General features: G+C 42.5%; 1 protein-coding gene across 1 annotated transcript; it reads right to left on the reverse strand.

Moving 5' to 3' along the window:
* Positions 1-1,207: 1,207 nt before the first annotated feature.
* LOC143281990 (uncharacterized) lies at positions 1,208-15,926 on the reverse strand. Its single transcript, XM_076587375.1, has 5 exons — positions 15,829-15,926; positions 12,063-14,460; positions 10,280-10,433; positions 8,406-8,634; positions 1,208-6,213 (listed from the first exon to the last, which is right to left on the reverse strand). Exons 1-5 carry the CDS (start codon positions 15,862-15,864, stop codon positions 5,071-5,073), a joined length of 3,960 nt encoding a protein of 1,319 aa, XP_076443490.1. The 5' UTR covers positions 15,865-15,926; the 3' UTR covers positions 1,208-5,070.
* Positions 15,927-16,732: the final 806 nt, after the last annotated feature.

The raw sequence follows: 16,732 nt of genomic DNA on the forward strand, positions 1-16,732 counted from the left end.
GTCCCCGAGAATGACCTTTTGTGCCATGCTCTCATTGTGACCCCAGTTTTAATGTCCCCTCCCCCATCCAAGCATGTGGTGAGTTCCTGTCAAGTCTTCAGTGTCAGCAGAATTGACAGGGGGCTGTCATTGGAGGGACATGGTGGTTGTCTCCACTCCGGGGATGACACTGGGTCACACTGTGTAACCAGGCGATTATTGTCTGCAGTTCAAATGGGGCTTTATGTGTATTGTCACATGAATGTTGGATCAAAACAGACACTAATTAGCAGTAGTGGCTTATATGGATAGTTCCCTGTGGATTGCTGGCACTGGGACTGTGGCATTCCCCTCCCCCCTCATAAAAAAACAACAACTGTTGATGATGATTGGAAAATGGGTGAAAGCAGGATATTACTTCAAGTGGAAAAGTTCACCAACTTCAAAATGCATATGCATGTGTGTATGTATCTGTTGAAGTCAAAACATTCAGATTGTGTGTGGGTGCAATAGAGCGACCGAAAATGTGCACTTTTTCAGGCTGGTATACTTCACATTCCCCTTGCCCCTGTCTACCCTTCAATTTCCAAATGTGTTATTTTCAGTGGTGGTATGGGTGCTAGTCCTTAAAGCTCCATGTTTGGCAAAAGTGGAACATTACTTTGGAGAGGGTGGGTTAACTTTGAATTGTCATTGAAAGTGGTCTAGTTGAGACTAAAGAGAAGGGGAGGATACTTGGGGCGGACACTGGGTTGTTCACTTTCAATGGCATTTTCAGTTGTGGAACTTTAATATTTAACTTGAGGCTGTTCTCCTTGGAGATGGACTGGCACCCGTACTTACCTCTGAACATAAGTGGAGGACAATTCGAGGAACTGCTGGGGTTTACAATTGAGATTTACTAAGGGGAGGAACAGCCAAATCACAAGTTTGGACTTAGTGTATAGGTGCATTGGCCTTCCTCCCCTTTTTTTTTTTTTTTTCTTCCCAATTTGAAATAAAGCTGGATATTCTTTAAAATTGTTCAAAAGCATGTGTGTTGTGAAATGATTGAATAAAATTGTCCAAAAAAAAAAAGCTTAATTTTATTGTATTGTGCTATTTACTTTTTTTTTTTAAGGGGGAGGAAAGGCAGTTGCAAATATATATTAAGTATAAACTTGCGATTCAGCCGTTCCTCCCCCTAGTAATTTTTTTTTTAATGATTTTAAAAGTAAAAGACTCCACATCCATTAGCAATCTCTTTATTATTTTTTTTCCACAAGTTCCCACATCAAGATGACAAAACTGCAGTTTGAACGAAAAGACATCACCATGGGTAAATGGAACCTGACAAGCTCACCAACAATGCGCTCATCATGGAAATGTTCCAAGAATGAATTAACATTAAAACAACAAAAGTCCCAAACACCGTCTGAGCTTTCACCCCATGGCGATGTGCTTTGTCTCTACAGGCCGAGGGGAAACAATTGGTGTAAGGCCCAGAACTGGACCAGCCAACCCCTTTGGTCCACATTTGAATGCACGAGCAGATAAATCTGCCAACATCACATTTAGATTTTGCACATTTACCAATCATTTTAGAAAACTACAGCATGTACACTCAGATGCCAACCCCCAAATCCTTATCTAAACTCTAAATACTCAACTCATGAATCATTTTGTTTACAACAAAGTGAAAGCAGAATGTGTGTGCATATACACACACATTGTATACAACCTTCTTAAATCACAGACATAGATGACTTTTGGTTCGGAGTATAAATTTTCAGTAGTGAACAAAACCTCGAAGAACTGCAAAGTCTATTTTCATACTGAACAATCTTTTGTCTTTTTTCCCGAAATGCCACAAATCAAAATACAAACAGCCGATATTGTGACTTTAGATCAGTTTGCTTCTTGGAAAATGATCAGGTGCTTTTTTTTTTTTTTTTTTTTTTTTTTATCTTAAAGGGAACTAACACTCACCAAGAAGGAAAACTGTTCACTAAAGTGATATTATCCATGGTTTGCCATTGCACAATTCTTAAACAAAGTGAATGTTTTCACTACTTTGCAGCACTAAATTAGAGTGGGTTGGAATGGCTGGCACCTCTGTGTCATACTGTGAATCCAGCTTATATAAGAAAACTACAGCAAATTTTGAAACTGTCAACTGATCTGCAATTTTTACATGCTTATCACTGCAGATCTGTTTCTTGTTATTAACAACACACTAACTTCAAAATGGACCAAAGGTCTGGACATTACATGGAGGAATACAGGCCCAGTCAAAACATGAAAACTGAACATCAACATGGGGGAAAAAGGCAAAGTCAAAGCTTGAAAACTGGACATCAACATCTATAGGGGAATACACTTGTACAGGCTGAGTTAGAATATGAAAACTGGACATCAGTTTCAGTTTCTCAAGGAGGCATCACTCTGTATCCTGTATAGTTTTTGTACTTTTTTAAATTTTTTATTTTATTATTACACCTGAATCCTCAAAATTCCCTGGCAAGGGGAGAGCACTTTTTTAAATACAAAATTACCTGGCACTGAACAGGTCAATGGACTTTTAGAGACTGAAGGCTCAAAAGTGAACTGTTCTGACTTGCCATAACTTTGTTTAGGTTTTGTCAGAATTCAATTATATTGTTTGGTTAACTGAACAAAAATAAAACAAAAATGTTTTTTGTTAAAAGGAGGAGTTCCTTGGCCAAAGGAATGGATCAGCGCTTATAGCTGTTAGAGGCGTTTGATTGGCTAAGAGCGGGCCAGACTAAGAGGGGCGTCTTTTCACTGTTAGCCGCGCGAAATTTGGCCAAACAGAGCAAACCATAGGCCTAGTTTGCATCAGTTTGACATGGTACAGTATATGACACCAAATATTTGTTTTGTCAGTGCCTATGGCATAAGCTTGTGTGACAGTGTCCAATATACTATTCAATTTTGGCAAAAGAACTGGACTTATCCTGCGCGAATACGCCAGAAAATGTGTTTGGCAATTTTGTTACAACTGGAAATTCATGAGGAAGACAGTGAATGTTTGAAACTTTACTTTGATTCACATCTTTTGCATGGTCATAAAACAATGAAGTGCCAATCGATGGGGGCTGCTTTAGCAACATAGAACTGTTTGGTTTCTGTTTGACAGACATGCATTTCAGATGGTGAGCGAAAGTACGATTTGGGTAGATAGGTCTGTTATATTCGTCTATATATTCGTCTATCATAATTTTGATGAAAGAACTGGACTACATATATCAGGGTGTCCCAAAAAAAGTGAACCGCTTTTTGACAAGTATTTTCTCAGTGACAGAGAAACTGAATTCATTGAAAATTTTCACACAGTAACCTTAGGGTATCATGAACAAGTCTGCAAAATATCTAAACGTTCGGACGCAAATTATGCAAGTATTGTCAAATTCAAAACAGCATGCCAAAAAATCCAATATCAGAGGAAAACTCACTTTCTCCTTGAAGCAGTTTTCCATGGTAACCTTATCACTTTCACTCAAAGGCATGGTTGATCCTTCCAAACTGAAACTTCGGACAGAACTGGGACACCCAATATATATATGAAAGTACTGGTTGCCCTCCCCATCACCTGTGTTTTCAATTTAGTTCTTGTTTTTAAATCAGTAGAAATCACATGTGAGCCATGAACACTTCACCTCTCATTTATTATGTTTTTTATGGAATAAATAGATATTTTGAAATAGTAGGCATGTGTGTTCTTCCCCGCTCACCTAAAAAAAACAAAAAAAAACCAAACTTGGTTACTTCAATACTCATTTCCATGCTTCACCATGCTGCTGTCTCCCTTCGCTACCCTCAGGTATGCATTTCTCTGTGAGCCAATTCTGACTGTGACACAACAGGCTATGGAGCTCGTCTGAAGCAGCATTGAGATCTGGCTGAAAAGGGTGTGTGACCATGGACCAAGAGTCCAAAGTTTAAGTCACAGTAATACCAGAATTTATTCTTCCCACTGAACTGGACCTTGAGTGTTGGTATGGATGCTAGTCTTTGAAATGTGATAAAATAAGATCCAGTATGCATCATGCACTTCAGCCCATGCAAAAGAACGTAAAGCAACAAAAGAGCTCTCCTTGGCAAAAATTCTACAAGAAAATCCACTTTCCTTTAACTTTATGAGAAGCAATAAATGAGAAGTAATCAAACCTACACATGCAAGCAGGAAAAAGAAAAGGTTGCACAAGACTACGGCCATTCACATTTCCTGGGAAGAGCAGCCCAAATTTCACACCAAGAAATCTGTTATGACTGAGGAGTTACACAATACAAAACAGTACAAATCAGTGGAAATAAATACATCACAGTACAGCAGAACACAACGAGGTGAACCAGCAAACTGGCTGAGGACCGTGAATTATGGAGTGCCTTGACTACCTCATGCATCTAATGAAGTGGGAGCACCAATGTCTACTAAACACCGTCAGAGTGACTCGGGATCAGTTTCAAGTTCTTCAGAGTGTGGCCTTATGGTGACCTTACATCAACAGCTCCTGTGGACTGCCAGCACTGGGACAGACTGACAGATAAGCCTGGATGCAGCTGTGTTCGGAGGATTCAAAATCAGCAGCACAGGGATAACACCCCTGGATAGGCACAGCACACACAAAAGTTAATGTCAAAGGTCCAATAGCCTTTTAGTTTTATGGCAATTGGGGCAGTGACTTCGTATCCAAGGAGTCCAGGACTCAGTACAGGAAGGCGGGGCCCAATCCTCTCCTTCCGCTGTTTTCACCTTCCCCATCGGAAGTCAGGTCCCATTCACAACTGGATGGAGTGAGAGAAGTTGGAGTGAACCGCCTTTCCGAAGGACACAACACAATGCCGAAGCAGGGCCTTTAACCCTATCACTGGTGAACACTGGATCAGGAACACACGGCCAAAACAAGCCTCAAACCCTGATCACTGCTGAACACAAGATCAGACACACAAGGTCAAACAGGCATCGAACACTGACCACTGGTTAACACTGGATCAGAAATCTAATGCCTAACCGATTCTGCCAAGCACTAAAGGCAGCAAAAAAAAAAGATGTGAACACACACACAACTGGAATGCAGAACACACACATCACTTGGCCCCCGAGGCGTGCGCCAAGTCCAGGAGATTGGCCACACCCACAGAAGGCAGCAGAAAGTTCTGGATGAATGAGAAGGGGCTGGTGGTGTAGTCCGCTGTAGCTGGCTGCTGACCCCCCTCCATCCCCCCACTCCCCCCACCAACACCAGCAGGGAAAAAGTCCTGACGCGGGGCGGAACCGTTTGCGGCGGCTGCAGCAGCAGCGGTTGTGGTGGTGGGGGTGGGGGTGGTTGAACCATTGGTAGTGCTGGTGGAGATGTTGGTAGGGTATGGGACGACGGCCGGCAGCTGGCTGTAGTCCAGGGAGGGGTGGTGGTGGGAGAGGTGGGGGAAGGGGGCCAGGGGGGTGGAATGCTCTGCCCCTGCCCCAGCCAGCAGGGGGGCGGGGTGCTGGTGGGAGGGGTCGTGGGGGTGCAGGTTGTGGTGGTGATGGTGCAGCGTGGCGCTGACCATGGCGTAGCTCTGCTCCATTGTCAGGTGGTGCGGGTGGTGTGGGTGAGGGTGGTGGTGGGAGAAGGGGTGGAGGATGTTGGCAGCAGGGGCCATCACTCCTCCCACTCCTGACCCCCCGGCGGCTGCGGAGGTGGGGTAGTTGTTGACATTCTGCCCCCCGACCCCCAGCTGTTGCTGGTTCTGTCCCACCATCCCCACCCCCATCCCACCCCCCACCCCCACCACCTGGGGCAGTACCTCCCTCTCCACCACCACCTCACTACTGCTCCCCCCTCCTGCTCCCGCACCACCACTATCCCCACCACCACCACCACCATCATCCCTCGCTCCTCCATCCTCATCCTCCCCTCCACCTCCCCCTATCACAACAGCTGCGGCCGCCGCTTCCTGTTCCTTCTGCATGCAGTCAGCCTTGACCTTGCGCGACTTGACCAGCATCTTCTTGGCCGGGGGCGTGCTCACCGCGTGCTTGACCGATTGGTTCTGGTCAAGGACTTCCACTTTCCGCAGGGGCGGGAGGGCGTCGTCACTGCCGTGGACCAATCGCATGTGGCGCCGGAGGTTGTACAGACGGTTGAAGGCCGCCCCGCACCAGCACCCGTGGTCCCGGCTGCGGGAATGCGTCTTGGCGTGACGGTTCAGGGCGTTGCGGGCTTTGAAGGTCATTGGGCACTCCGTGCACTGCAGTGTATGGAATGTGATGTTTGAGTTGAGAGGGAGTGTGTGTGTTTGGGTGGTTGTGTGTGGTTGTGTGTGTGTGGTTGTGTGTGTGTGTGTGTGTGTGTGAATGAGAGTGACAGACACTGAGAAAGTGTGTGAGAGTGAGATACAGAGAGAGAGAGAGAGAGAGTGTGCGTGTGTGTGTGTGTGTGTGTGCATGTATGTGGTGTCAAATAGGTACAAATGACATGTTGTTAAAAGACATTAAATAAATGGCAATCTGAAGGTCATCTGACAATTTATCATTTTGTCAATAAGGGCAGTTTGTATTACACTCCCGGTCTGGTTACATTTATTTAGGATGTCAAAGTGATGTAAACTTGGCGTATCAGTTTGTTCTTATTGTACTCACTGTTTGGTTAAATTTACTCACAATGTCAAACTGATACAAACTGTGCCTATAAGTCTGTTCTGGTTGCCAAATTTCTCGGCTAACTCAGTACTAAGATGCCTCTGTCCCAGCCCGTCATCTGCTCAGCCAATCAGCACAGTCCCCTGCCTTAGGTGCTCAATAGCCATTAAGTGGCCAACAAAAAATACCGCATATGAACCATGGCAAGACAGCATGGAAGGATGCGAAGGTATGAGTTTGAAATAGTAAACATCTTTATCCAAGCATTGAGTATAATATAAACTCCCCATAGTGGGGTCATACACAGTACCATGCAAAGCAGAATTCAAAGTGAAAGAGGAGGGGAAAGTTTGAACAGGGAGCCATACTAACAAACAATTTTGTTAGCTGCTAAAAAAGAATCGTCTTGGGAACCATCAGCCTTGGTCATACGGAAATCAATCAGATGTTAAAGGTGTTATGTGGACGCTTAAAAGCTGCCTCCTTAATAAGCCGTAAGGTGACTGAAAGGCTGCCAAAGTGGCAGTGGCCCACACTTTATGCTCTCTGATTCCAACCCCAAACCTTCACATACTCAAACTGCCAACCGTACTCCTGGTAACTATATTGCCAAACTTATTGCTAACAATTTATGCAGTCTTTATAATCTAAGAGTCAACAAAGCAACTGACTCAACTAGGCTTAACTGATGATGTAGTAGCACTGGCCACTGCCAAATGACGAAGTGTTTGTTTAACACGTGGGGTAGAGGATGAGGTATGTGAGTGTATGCATGCCTACACTGTGGGAGCAACAGGACATTGGAACGTATATATATATATATATCTTTGTATATATGTGTGTGGGGTTGGGGGTGGGAGATATGGGCGTGTGTGTGTGTGCTTGTACAAGTAAGTGTTCATCTGTGTGTGTGTGTGTGTGTGTGTGTGCCGTGGAAGCTGCGATACATAGACTAGAAATGAGTGTGTGGAGGAGGGGGGTAGAGGAGGTGCAGGGTAATGTGTGGTGTGTGTGTGTGTGTGTGTGTGTGTGTGTTGGAGCTCATGTACGTTTATATGTATTTGACTGTGCTTTCATATCTGTGAAACTGCATGTTTGGTGCATATCTGTTATGCATGTGTGGGTGTATGTGTGAATGTGTGTCTTCATGTTTTACATTTATTTGCTTATTTATCATCATTGTTGTCTTTTTTTTGTCTTTTTTTATTTTATTATTATCATTACTACTACCTTTTTTATATCATAATTATTATTTATTTATGTAAGCTTATCTATTATTTATTCACTGACTAAGTGCGTTGGGTTACGCTGCTGGTCAGGCATCTGCTTGGCAGATGTGGTGTAGCGTATATGGATTTGTCCGAACGCAGTGACGCCTCCTTGAGCTACTGATACTGATCAAAAATCAAACATTGGTCAGTTTTACAAACTGCCCACTACTTGCAATAAAAACTCAAAACTACATATCTGCTACTTTCAGTTTATATTATGCTATTTTACGTAGTAAAATGAATAGTGCTTAAGATCTCACTTTAACCTACAATCCTTTATCAACTACTATTAAACAACATTTTCATTTGTTTTATATTGTTTTAAAGCAATCAACAACTATTTAACAATATTTTCATTTGTTTTCCACTGTTTTAAAGCAGATGCAGTGTAGTGTATATGGATCAGTCTGCACGCTTTGACAACTTGAAACTCAGACTCTTAAGAAGTTGCACGTGTCCACTAAATGCTGCAATATTACCAAACTCCAAATCACCCACAGTAGTAACAACAACTCTATCCCAGAACTGACCTTAAACCGACGCTCAGAACTGTGCTTGTAACTGTGATGCATCTCCAGGGTCTTCTTGGCATGGAAGGCAGCCCCGCACAACTCGCAGATGAAGTTGCGCTGCGTGGAGAAATGCTGAGCTTCATGGCGCCTCAGGTTGTCCTTGGCCCCACAGCGGAAGCTGCAGTACTTACAGGTGAAGGGCTTGCTGCTCTGGTGCTGACGTAGGTGTCGGTGAAGGGCCTGACGCCTGGAGGGATAAATCATTAAAAAAGAACAGAATGGAATAGAATTTGTCTTTTTTACCAAGTGTACTGAGGTCATAAGGAGTATTGGGGGGGGGGGGGGGGGATATAGCACATAAAAAGATACAAACATAAATTAAAAATATACACACAATAACAGTAGAATTTTGGACACATACATGTTTATGTCAATATAAGAATTTGTGCATGTGCACTCACACATGCACACTCACACACATGTGCACACAAACACAGACATGCACACACACACACACGTTTGAACATTTTGTTTGCTCATTACATTGTGTTTACAGTCGTACTTATCAAAGGACTCGTCTTCTGTCATCCTCCATTGGCCTTACCCATACGAAAACAAGACCTAAGGGCACCCACACATACCTGTAATGTTTAAAAATGGCCTTTCTTTACAAAAATAGGTTAAGGTCCAATACCCTTTTACAGCCATCAACTGAGTCCAGAGCTTGGCACTGGAAGGTGGGCCACAATCTTCTCTTTCTACCACTTTAATCACCCCCAACCACATCCCCAACCAAAGTCTGGTACCCATTTACTGATTTACAGAGGAAAATCAAAGTGTCTTTCCAAAGGACACAAAACCATGCTGAGACAAGGCCTCAAACCCTAATCGCTAGTGGACACAATGCCATGATAATGGCTCCTCGAATGCATACATTCACACCCACAAATAACCAGCCATTCAAATGTCCTTATTTGCTCCCAGCCCTTTGTTCCTGTTCATCACTGTTTTCCAACATCAATTCATATCTGAACAATCATTTGGCTTCACAAGCTGGCTTATTCATTGACTTTTTTGAATTTCTGGTAAATGAAATGCAAATGACATCAGAATAGTGCATCATGGCAGCTCTATGGCATTAAACATCATTTTCCATCTTTACTATAAAAAATAAAAAAAAAATCACAAAAAAATCACACATTTTGATTTTGTACACCCCCTTTCCCATTCTTTTCATTAACTTTGAAAAATGATGATCACATATTACATCAGAAAAATCTCATTTACTAAATTACTAGACAACTGTTATAATTCTAAAAGAATACATAAAAACACAGTAAAGAAATCAACGGGTGAAATTCCATTCCAATCCAGATATTCATAATCTATTTTTCGTAAAAATAGAACATATTAAGATAACCATCATTTCGTACTTGTAATACTAATACTAATGATTATAATAAAAAAATAAATACATTTTTGCTAGCCCATTCATTTTTTCTTTTCCTACCACTACTTGTGTCATGATTATTGTCACTATCAGTATTACTGAGTATGTAGTACTTCTTTAGTACTCATTAAGCAATTTCAAAGTCAAATCCAGTTCAACGTCAAGTTAATCTCTATTTTCTGGACAACAGCAGTCAAGCAGTCAAAACATAGAACACACATAGTGACACCCATACATACATACACACACACACACACACACGACAACTGATGTACAAACACGCATGCATGCGTGCACACACACACACACACACACACACACATGCAGAGTGACACCTGCATGTACAGACACACATGCATGCGTGTGCACACACAAACACACACAAATAACACATGCCTGCCCATAACGCAACACACAATCAGACAAGAACTAATGGTCCCACCTGTAGTATGATTTACCACACTGGCTGCAGAGATGCTGAGCTTCCCGACACTTGCCCACACGCTGACAGTGACCCAGTGTTCGCCGGTGTTTTCCCAGCGCCTTTCTACTGTCAAACCTCATCTTGCATGTGGTGCAGTCCAGCTGTTTCTCATCTGGAAAAGCCAACACAACATGGGGGAAATGTTTTCAGTTTCATTCATGTGGAACACATTCACACGAATCTTACAATTCACTGTATCATTTTCCTGGTCATGAGATCATAGCCAGGACTCTCCCCCTCATACAACACGACTTGACCAAACCATGATCTAAGTCCTGAACAACATGACCTTAAAACATGGGAATCAGTCGACAGGTTTGTAAATTCACCTCTGATCTGATCATCATCACCAAGTTTCAGTTTCAGTTTCAAGGAGGTGTCAGAGCATGCAGAAAGATCCATACACTATACCTCATCTGATGGAAAAAATTAGAAAGAAAAAACTTTTTAAAAAGAAAAGAAAAAAAAGGAGCAGATGCCTGATATTCAGTCTTCACATAACCCCATGCACTGATTAGGCATTGTGACCAAAGCATTACTTTACCACTAATACTAGGTATGCGACATGATCACATATTTGTACACCGGCAGAACACTTTAAATGCTGTAACTGAAATCATTGTAATGAGGATGCCAGAAAAGTCATGACACATTCTCATATTCTGTTCAATAACCCTCCTAAAATTACTGTGAACTCTGCCTAAAAATAACCAAATCACAAAAATTAAACCAAATATTGCTCAAAAGTACAGAAGAGTACAGTGCTACAAAAGGAAAATATATTGAGAATATTATGATCAATGTATGTTCAGTGCTGACAAGATGACATATCAATCGAAAACAAGAAAACATGCAAAATACATTAAGAAAATAAAAATAATAATAATATATTAAAAAAAGAGAGAAAGAATTTAAGACTCCATCTGAATTTTATGAGTTGGAATGGTGCTGAAATATCTGCAAATTGTATTGGGCTTAACACTTAAGTGTAATTATGTTCTTTTCTTCCACTGTAAATTAATGCTGTCATACAAGCACTTAAACATACATCCAGAAACAATATACCACACCACACACACACACACACACACACTGTATGGAACAGTTAAGCATGAAGTCTTGATTTGGGGTTTCACAGCAAATGAAACCCTGTAAAGAAGGCTTCAAGATAAAACAATGGGTTTTTCTACAATCACTTCCAACACAACTGCACGTGTACCTGTCTATATACTAATACTTCGGGTGTAATCATCAGGATGATACGAATCATGTCTCTTGATTAATTATTCTTAATTTACAGCCACTATTTTCACTGTCATCTGGCAAATCACACAAAATCCTAGCCAGCCCTTCTTCACTGTACATCCTAGCAGCCATGTTGCTCAAAAACTTTTTGATTTATAAAGCGCAAAAAATATCCATAAAAATTGAACCAAAACTTGCTGAGAAATTGCTTCAAACTCCCTGCATGGCAGCAGCTATTCAAAAATGAAGTTTCAGTAAGCAGGTGATCAACTCAGCTACTGATTATCCACTGACCACAGCTAAAACCATAGTTTGGAATGAAAGGCTTAAAGCCCTGGTTGTGGGATATAACTACCATTCAGTCTATCAGAAATGGACATTAATTCAAACTGTCACTGTTACAACCACCACACATTGTTACAGGGGAAAAATCAAGGTGTACAGACAGAGGGATGGAAGAATGAAATAAATGTTTTGCTGTACTGAAATACCATACCTGCATGGACGCGGTTGTGTGCCTCCAAGTCTTTGGGTCCAGGAAACTGCTTGTGACAAACATCACACTGATGCATTTTTTGTGACCTCAGCTTGGTAGCCTTGACCCTTATTTTGACCCCATGAACTCTGATCTCATGTCTGGACAAAGAAATCTGTGAGGAAAATGTTCTCTGGCATGTGGTGCACGAGTAGGTGGTGTGAGCTTTAAGATGCTCTGCTAACTTCACATGACTGCCAAATACCTGGCTGCAGTGCTGACAAGTCAGTTTCTTCTTGAGCTTTTCATGGGCAGACATGTGGCTAGCATACTGCACAAAGTCATTGAGGATGGCACCGCACAGACGGCAGACAAACCGCCCTCCTGCATGTTGCCGGTAGTGACAGAACAGGGAACGTTTCCTTGGCAACTGAAGGCCACAGAACCTGCATGTATACTTGGTGTCTTTGGGCATGTCCATCTGGTGTTCAGACTCCATGTGCGTCTTCAGCTTGCTCCTGGATGTGAAGAACTTGCCACACTCACGGCACATGAACATCTCCCGGCTGACGTTCACAGACTGTTTCCAGTGCTGGCCACCACACAGGTGGTGCTTCATTGCAGTCTCGTTCACCTGACACTGCCGGCAGAAACGACAGCTGAGGGGTCTTGACCCGTGCGTCAACAGATGGGGCTTGATGGAGCGATGATGGGTCAGACTCTCCCCACACTCCTTGCATACAAACACACGCCATCGACTCATCATGGCCTGCTGCTGAAGTTGATACAGCTGCTGCTGCTGCAACATGCTGGCATGCATCAGCGTCAGTTCCTGAGATCGGTGAAATGCTTCGTGAGGTTCAAACATCGGCCTTCGGAACTGAAACGGACTGCACACAGCACCAGCCTGGGCACCGATAACGGTTCCTTCAAATATGGTCCCTGCATACTGTGCCGAGGGGTGGGAGGTGGAGATTCCTATCTCACTCTGACGACCTGTGGCAGTGGACATGTCGAGAACAGCATTGGTGAACTGGGGGTGAGTTGGGGCGCAGTTCAGTCCTTGCATGATGGTGTGAGAGTAGTGCGCGGCGCTGTAGCTGATGCTGTCTGGCATGGACATGGCCAGCACTGCCCCGGGGTATTGCGTGGTGGTACACACCGTCACGTCCTGAGCAGTGGGGATCATGGCCCCCGTGAACTGAGCATGCACATGGGGGGCGCTGCACAGCTGAGCCTCCTGCCCGTCCGCCATTTCTATTACCCCTGTGGTATACTGGGAACCTTCCCCTGTGGACTCAATGACACTTCCAGTATACTGCGAGGTTTCCCCCGAGGAATCAATGACATTGTTAGCATACTGAGTGGGGTCACCGTTAGAATCAATCACACCCCCTGCATATTGTGAAGGATTGCCACTGGAATCCATCACGCCTCCTGTGTATTGTGAGGGGTCCCCGTTGGAATCAATCACTCCTCCTGCGTACTGTGATGGGTCCCCACTGGTGTCTATCACCCCTCCCGCATACTGTGAAGGATTGCCATTGGAATCCACCACGGTACCTGCAAACTGCGATGTCTCTGCAGCAGCCTCTATCTGTGAACAAGTGATGATCTGTGCCCCATACTGCGCTGCCTGGGAAAGATGGCAGTTGGTCTTCATCTCTGCTGCAGCGCTGGCCAGCAGCTGACCAGCGTAGTGCGAGCTACCCCCCTCATGTGACACTGCCACCTCCAGGACTTGCTCCGGGTAGGTAGAGGGCGCTCCTGACCCAGGGCAGCCATTCCCATCAGAGGCAGCAGAGATGCTGAGCATCTTGCCTGTCAGCTTCCGGCCACACTGTGTCATGTGACTACTCCCTGCCCTAGAAACACTGCTGGTGTTGGTGGACTGTAAGCTTGGGTTGAAGTCATAGTCAAAGTCCGCCAGCTCTTGGAAGTCATCCTCAAAGTCATCTTTGCTCTCTTGTTTGCCTTTGCCAGCTGCAGACTGCTGCAAGGAGTTACCTGCAGCACTGACATTAGCGTTCTGTGAGCTGGCTGTGTCCACTTGAAAGGAACAGTCTGTCTCATCATTCTCCAATCCATTACCATTAGTGAACATGGAACTGTTCTTTTGACACTTAGATTTTTTAAGTCGAGTTCCACCTTTTCTTTTCCTTGGGCCAGACAGCACAGATTTGTTTGCCTGTTTTGTTGCAATGGTGGATTCCTGTGAGCAAGAGGATGGTCCATCTTTTGGCTTGTTCTCCAGACTAGACAAGAAAGACTCTGGCACAGAGGCTGACAAACTGGCAGACACAAGGTCAGCATCACCAACAAAATTCAGCAGTTTATTGATGGATGACTGAAGAATGTTCAAAGCTCGACTTCGCTCTTTTGCTTCCAACTGGAGAAATGATTCTTCTACAGCCTGTACCTGCAACACATTAAAATCAACACATCTGAACACAATTCATTTCAAGATCTGAGTAAAAACATTGAGAATCAATATCATGTTTTTTCTGTGTGAAATTGTTTCTCTCAGATATAACCAACATTTAGTTATCTCTATTTGTCAGTTTATCATGTTATGCACCTCACATGCAAATTTACATATATACGCCACTTTGAGACCTTCACATTACTTTTTTTATATATATATTCTTTACCAGAACTGTGTGCATGCTCCTTTTTATACAGTTTTCATTTTCTAAGAATCTTTATTTCAAATCCAGAAATCCCGATTTTTTTGCTTTTCGTGTTCATCAGTTTGAGCCATGTCTGTGGACAGTTATTTTTTGCAAATCACTTTACCATATTTGATGCTGCTTCAACTGGTGTCTAAAATTTATTGACAATAATCATTCAACTCATAAGGTTATGAGAAGATAAAGTTGCTGACTATAAGATTGTCCAACACTAATTGCAGTCCTTGTTCTCAATTTAAATGGCACTTTTGTTGGAAAAGTTTGCTCCTATCTTGCGTTGTTGATGAAATTTTGCCTTCTGAACGATTGTTTGGAGATGTATTCTTATAGAGCATCGATGCCACTTTGTACATAAATGTTCCAACTTTTGTTAGACTGCATGGAAGACTGATCTGTCAAAGATGCATTGCAAGGTCTCAGTGGGTATGTCTGTTGTCACTGTTCCCAAGGTCTCTCCTCACTTCATCCAGAGGCAGAGTTGGGAAGTCCAAAACTCAGCACAACTGACTGGTGTAGCTCATATAAGAGATGGTATTGTTCAGTGCACTTTATTGTTCATGCTTTTAAGATAGAGAGACCCTTTTAACACCTCAATAATGTTTTCAATGTTTTATTTATGTCAGCAATTTGTCAGGGAGCAGTGTGTGTGTGTGTGTGTGTGTGTGTGTGTGTGTGTGTGTGTGTGTGTGTGTGTGTGTTTATTCATAACTTTTAAAAAGACACTCTTAATTTGTCCAGTCCTTATGAAGTTACAGAGTTATCAACTTGTGGAACAATATGCATTATGCCATTGCAGGAACACTTATTTGAATACTTCCACTTCCAGACAAATTTCTCAACTGAAAGCTAACTACAGCAATTGCTAGTGTGCAACTTAAAAACAAAACAATTCTTTATTACCCCCTTTGAAAAAACACACAAAACAAATAAGACAAAAGGCTGAAGAGGCTTACAAATACAAGCCGACCAATGATATGATAAACACACCGACTTTGATATCGAAAGCAACTATTTCTCTCAAACTCTATTGGCAGCTCGTTGGGTGAGCTGTGAACTTGTGTCTTCAACAACAATTCAAAAGACCCAAAAACAATTACCTTGAGAAAGAATGAAGAAAGTCTATCTCCTCCCATGTTCACCAGGACAGAGAGGCTGTTCCTGTGAACTCGTTTACAGTGATGGTGAGCTGTTCTATGTTTAGAATAGCTTCTGACGTTTGTATGATAAACTTCCGGTAAAGGGAGGAGTTATTGTTTCAACAATCCAACACTTTTCCTCACACTGTTTGGACCAACTGATCTAAAAATATTTTTTAGACAACTGCTTTGTACCGCCTCGGGTGCCAAATGTAAAAGTACGATTTAGGGATGTATCACCTTGAATTATAAAGAACAGACAAAGATGGCAGTATCTATAAATCAGTTCCTGCTATATCAATCATGATGATGATAATGATGAAAATAATAAAAATAATAATAATAAATGAAAATAATAATGTAATGATAATAGTAATAATAATGATTAAAGAAGTAGTATGGCAATAATAATAATAATAATCATCATCATCATCTAAAAAAACACAAACAAAAAATAGTGTTGTGCAGCTCTATTGTACTTACCACCCATCTAAGCGCATATATATGTGTGTGTGTGTGTGTGTGTGTGTGTACGGTAGCCAATAGGCCCACACAGCCCTTTCCCTTCCTTGTAGCTTAAGACTTAAAAAAAAATCTTTTATCAGTGAATAAACCTTACATTTATCATCGAGATATCTACATATTTTCCAGACTGATTTTATTTTGAAATTTTGGTAGTACAGTTGTTAAGTTATTACACTGCTGTAATAAGTCCCTTTACTGTTTAAAATGATAAGTAGCCTTTTCCCTTCCTTTTCTTTTATATCAATAACATTACTCCCACACTACACATCCATCGTCCCCATAGATAGCCACATTGCGACTGTCAACTGTGGTCCCATGTTTTTTCACCATAAGGCTACAC

This window comes from Babylonia areolata, chromosome 5, assembly GCF_041734735.1.
Source record: "Babylonia areolata isolate BAREFJ2019XMU chromosome 5, ASM4173473v1, whole genome shotgun sequence".
In the NCBI taxonomy this organism is placed as follows: domain Eukaryota; kingdom Metazoa; phylum Mollusca; class Gastropoda; order Neogastropoda; family Buccinidae; genus Babylonia; species Babylonia areolata.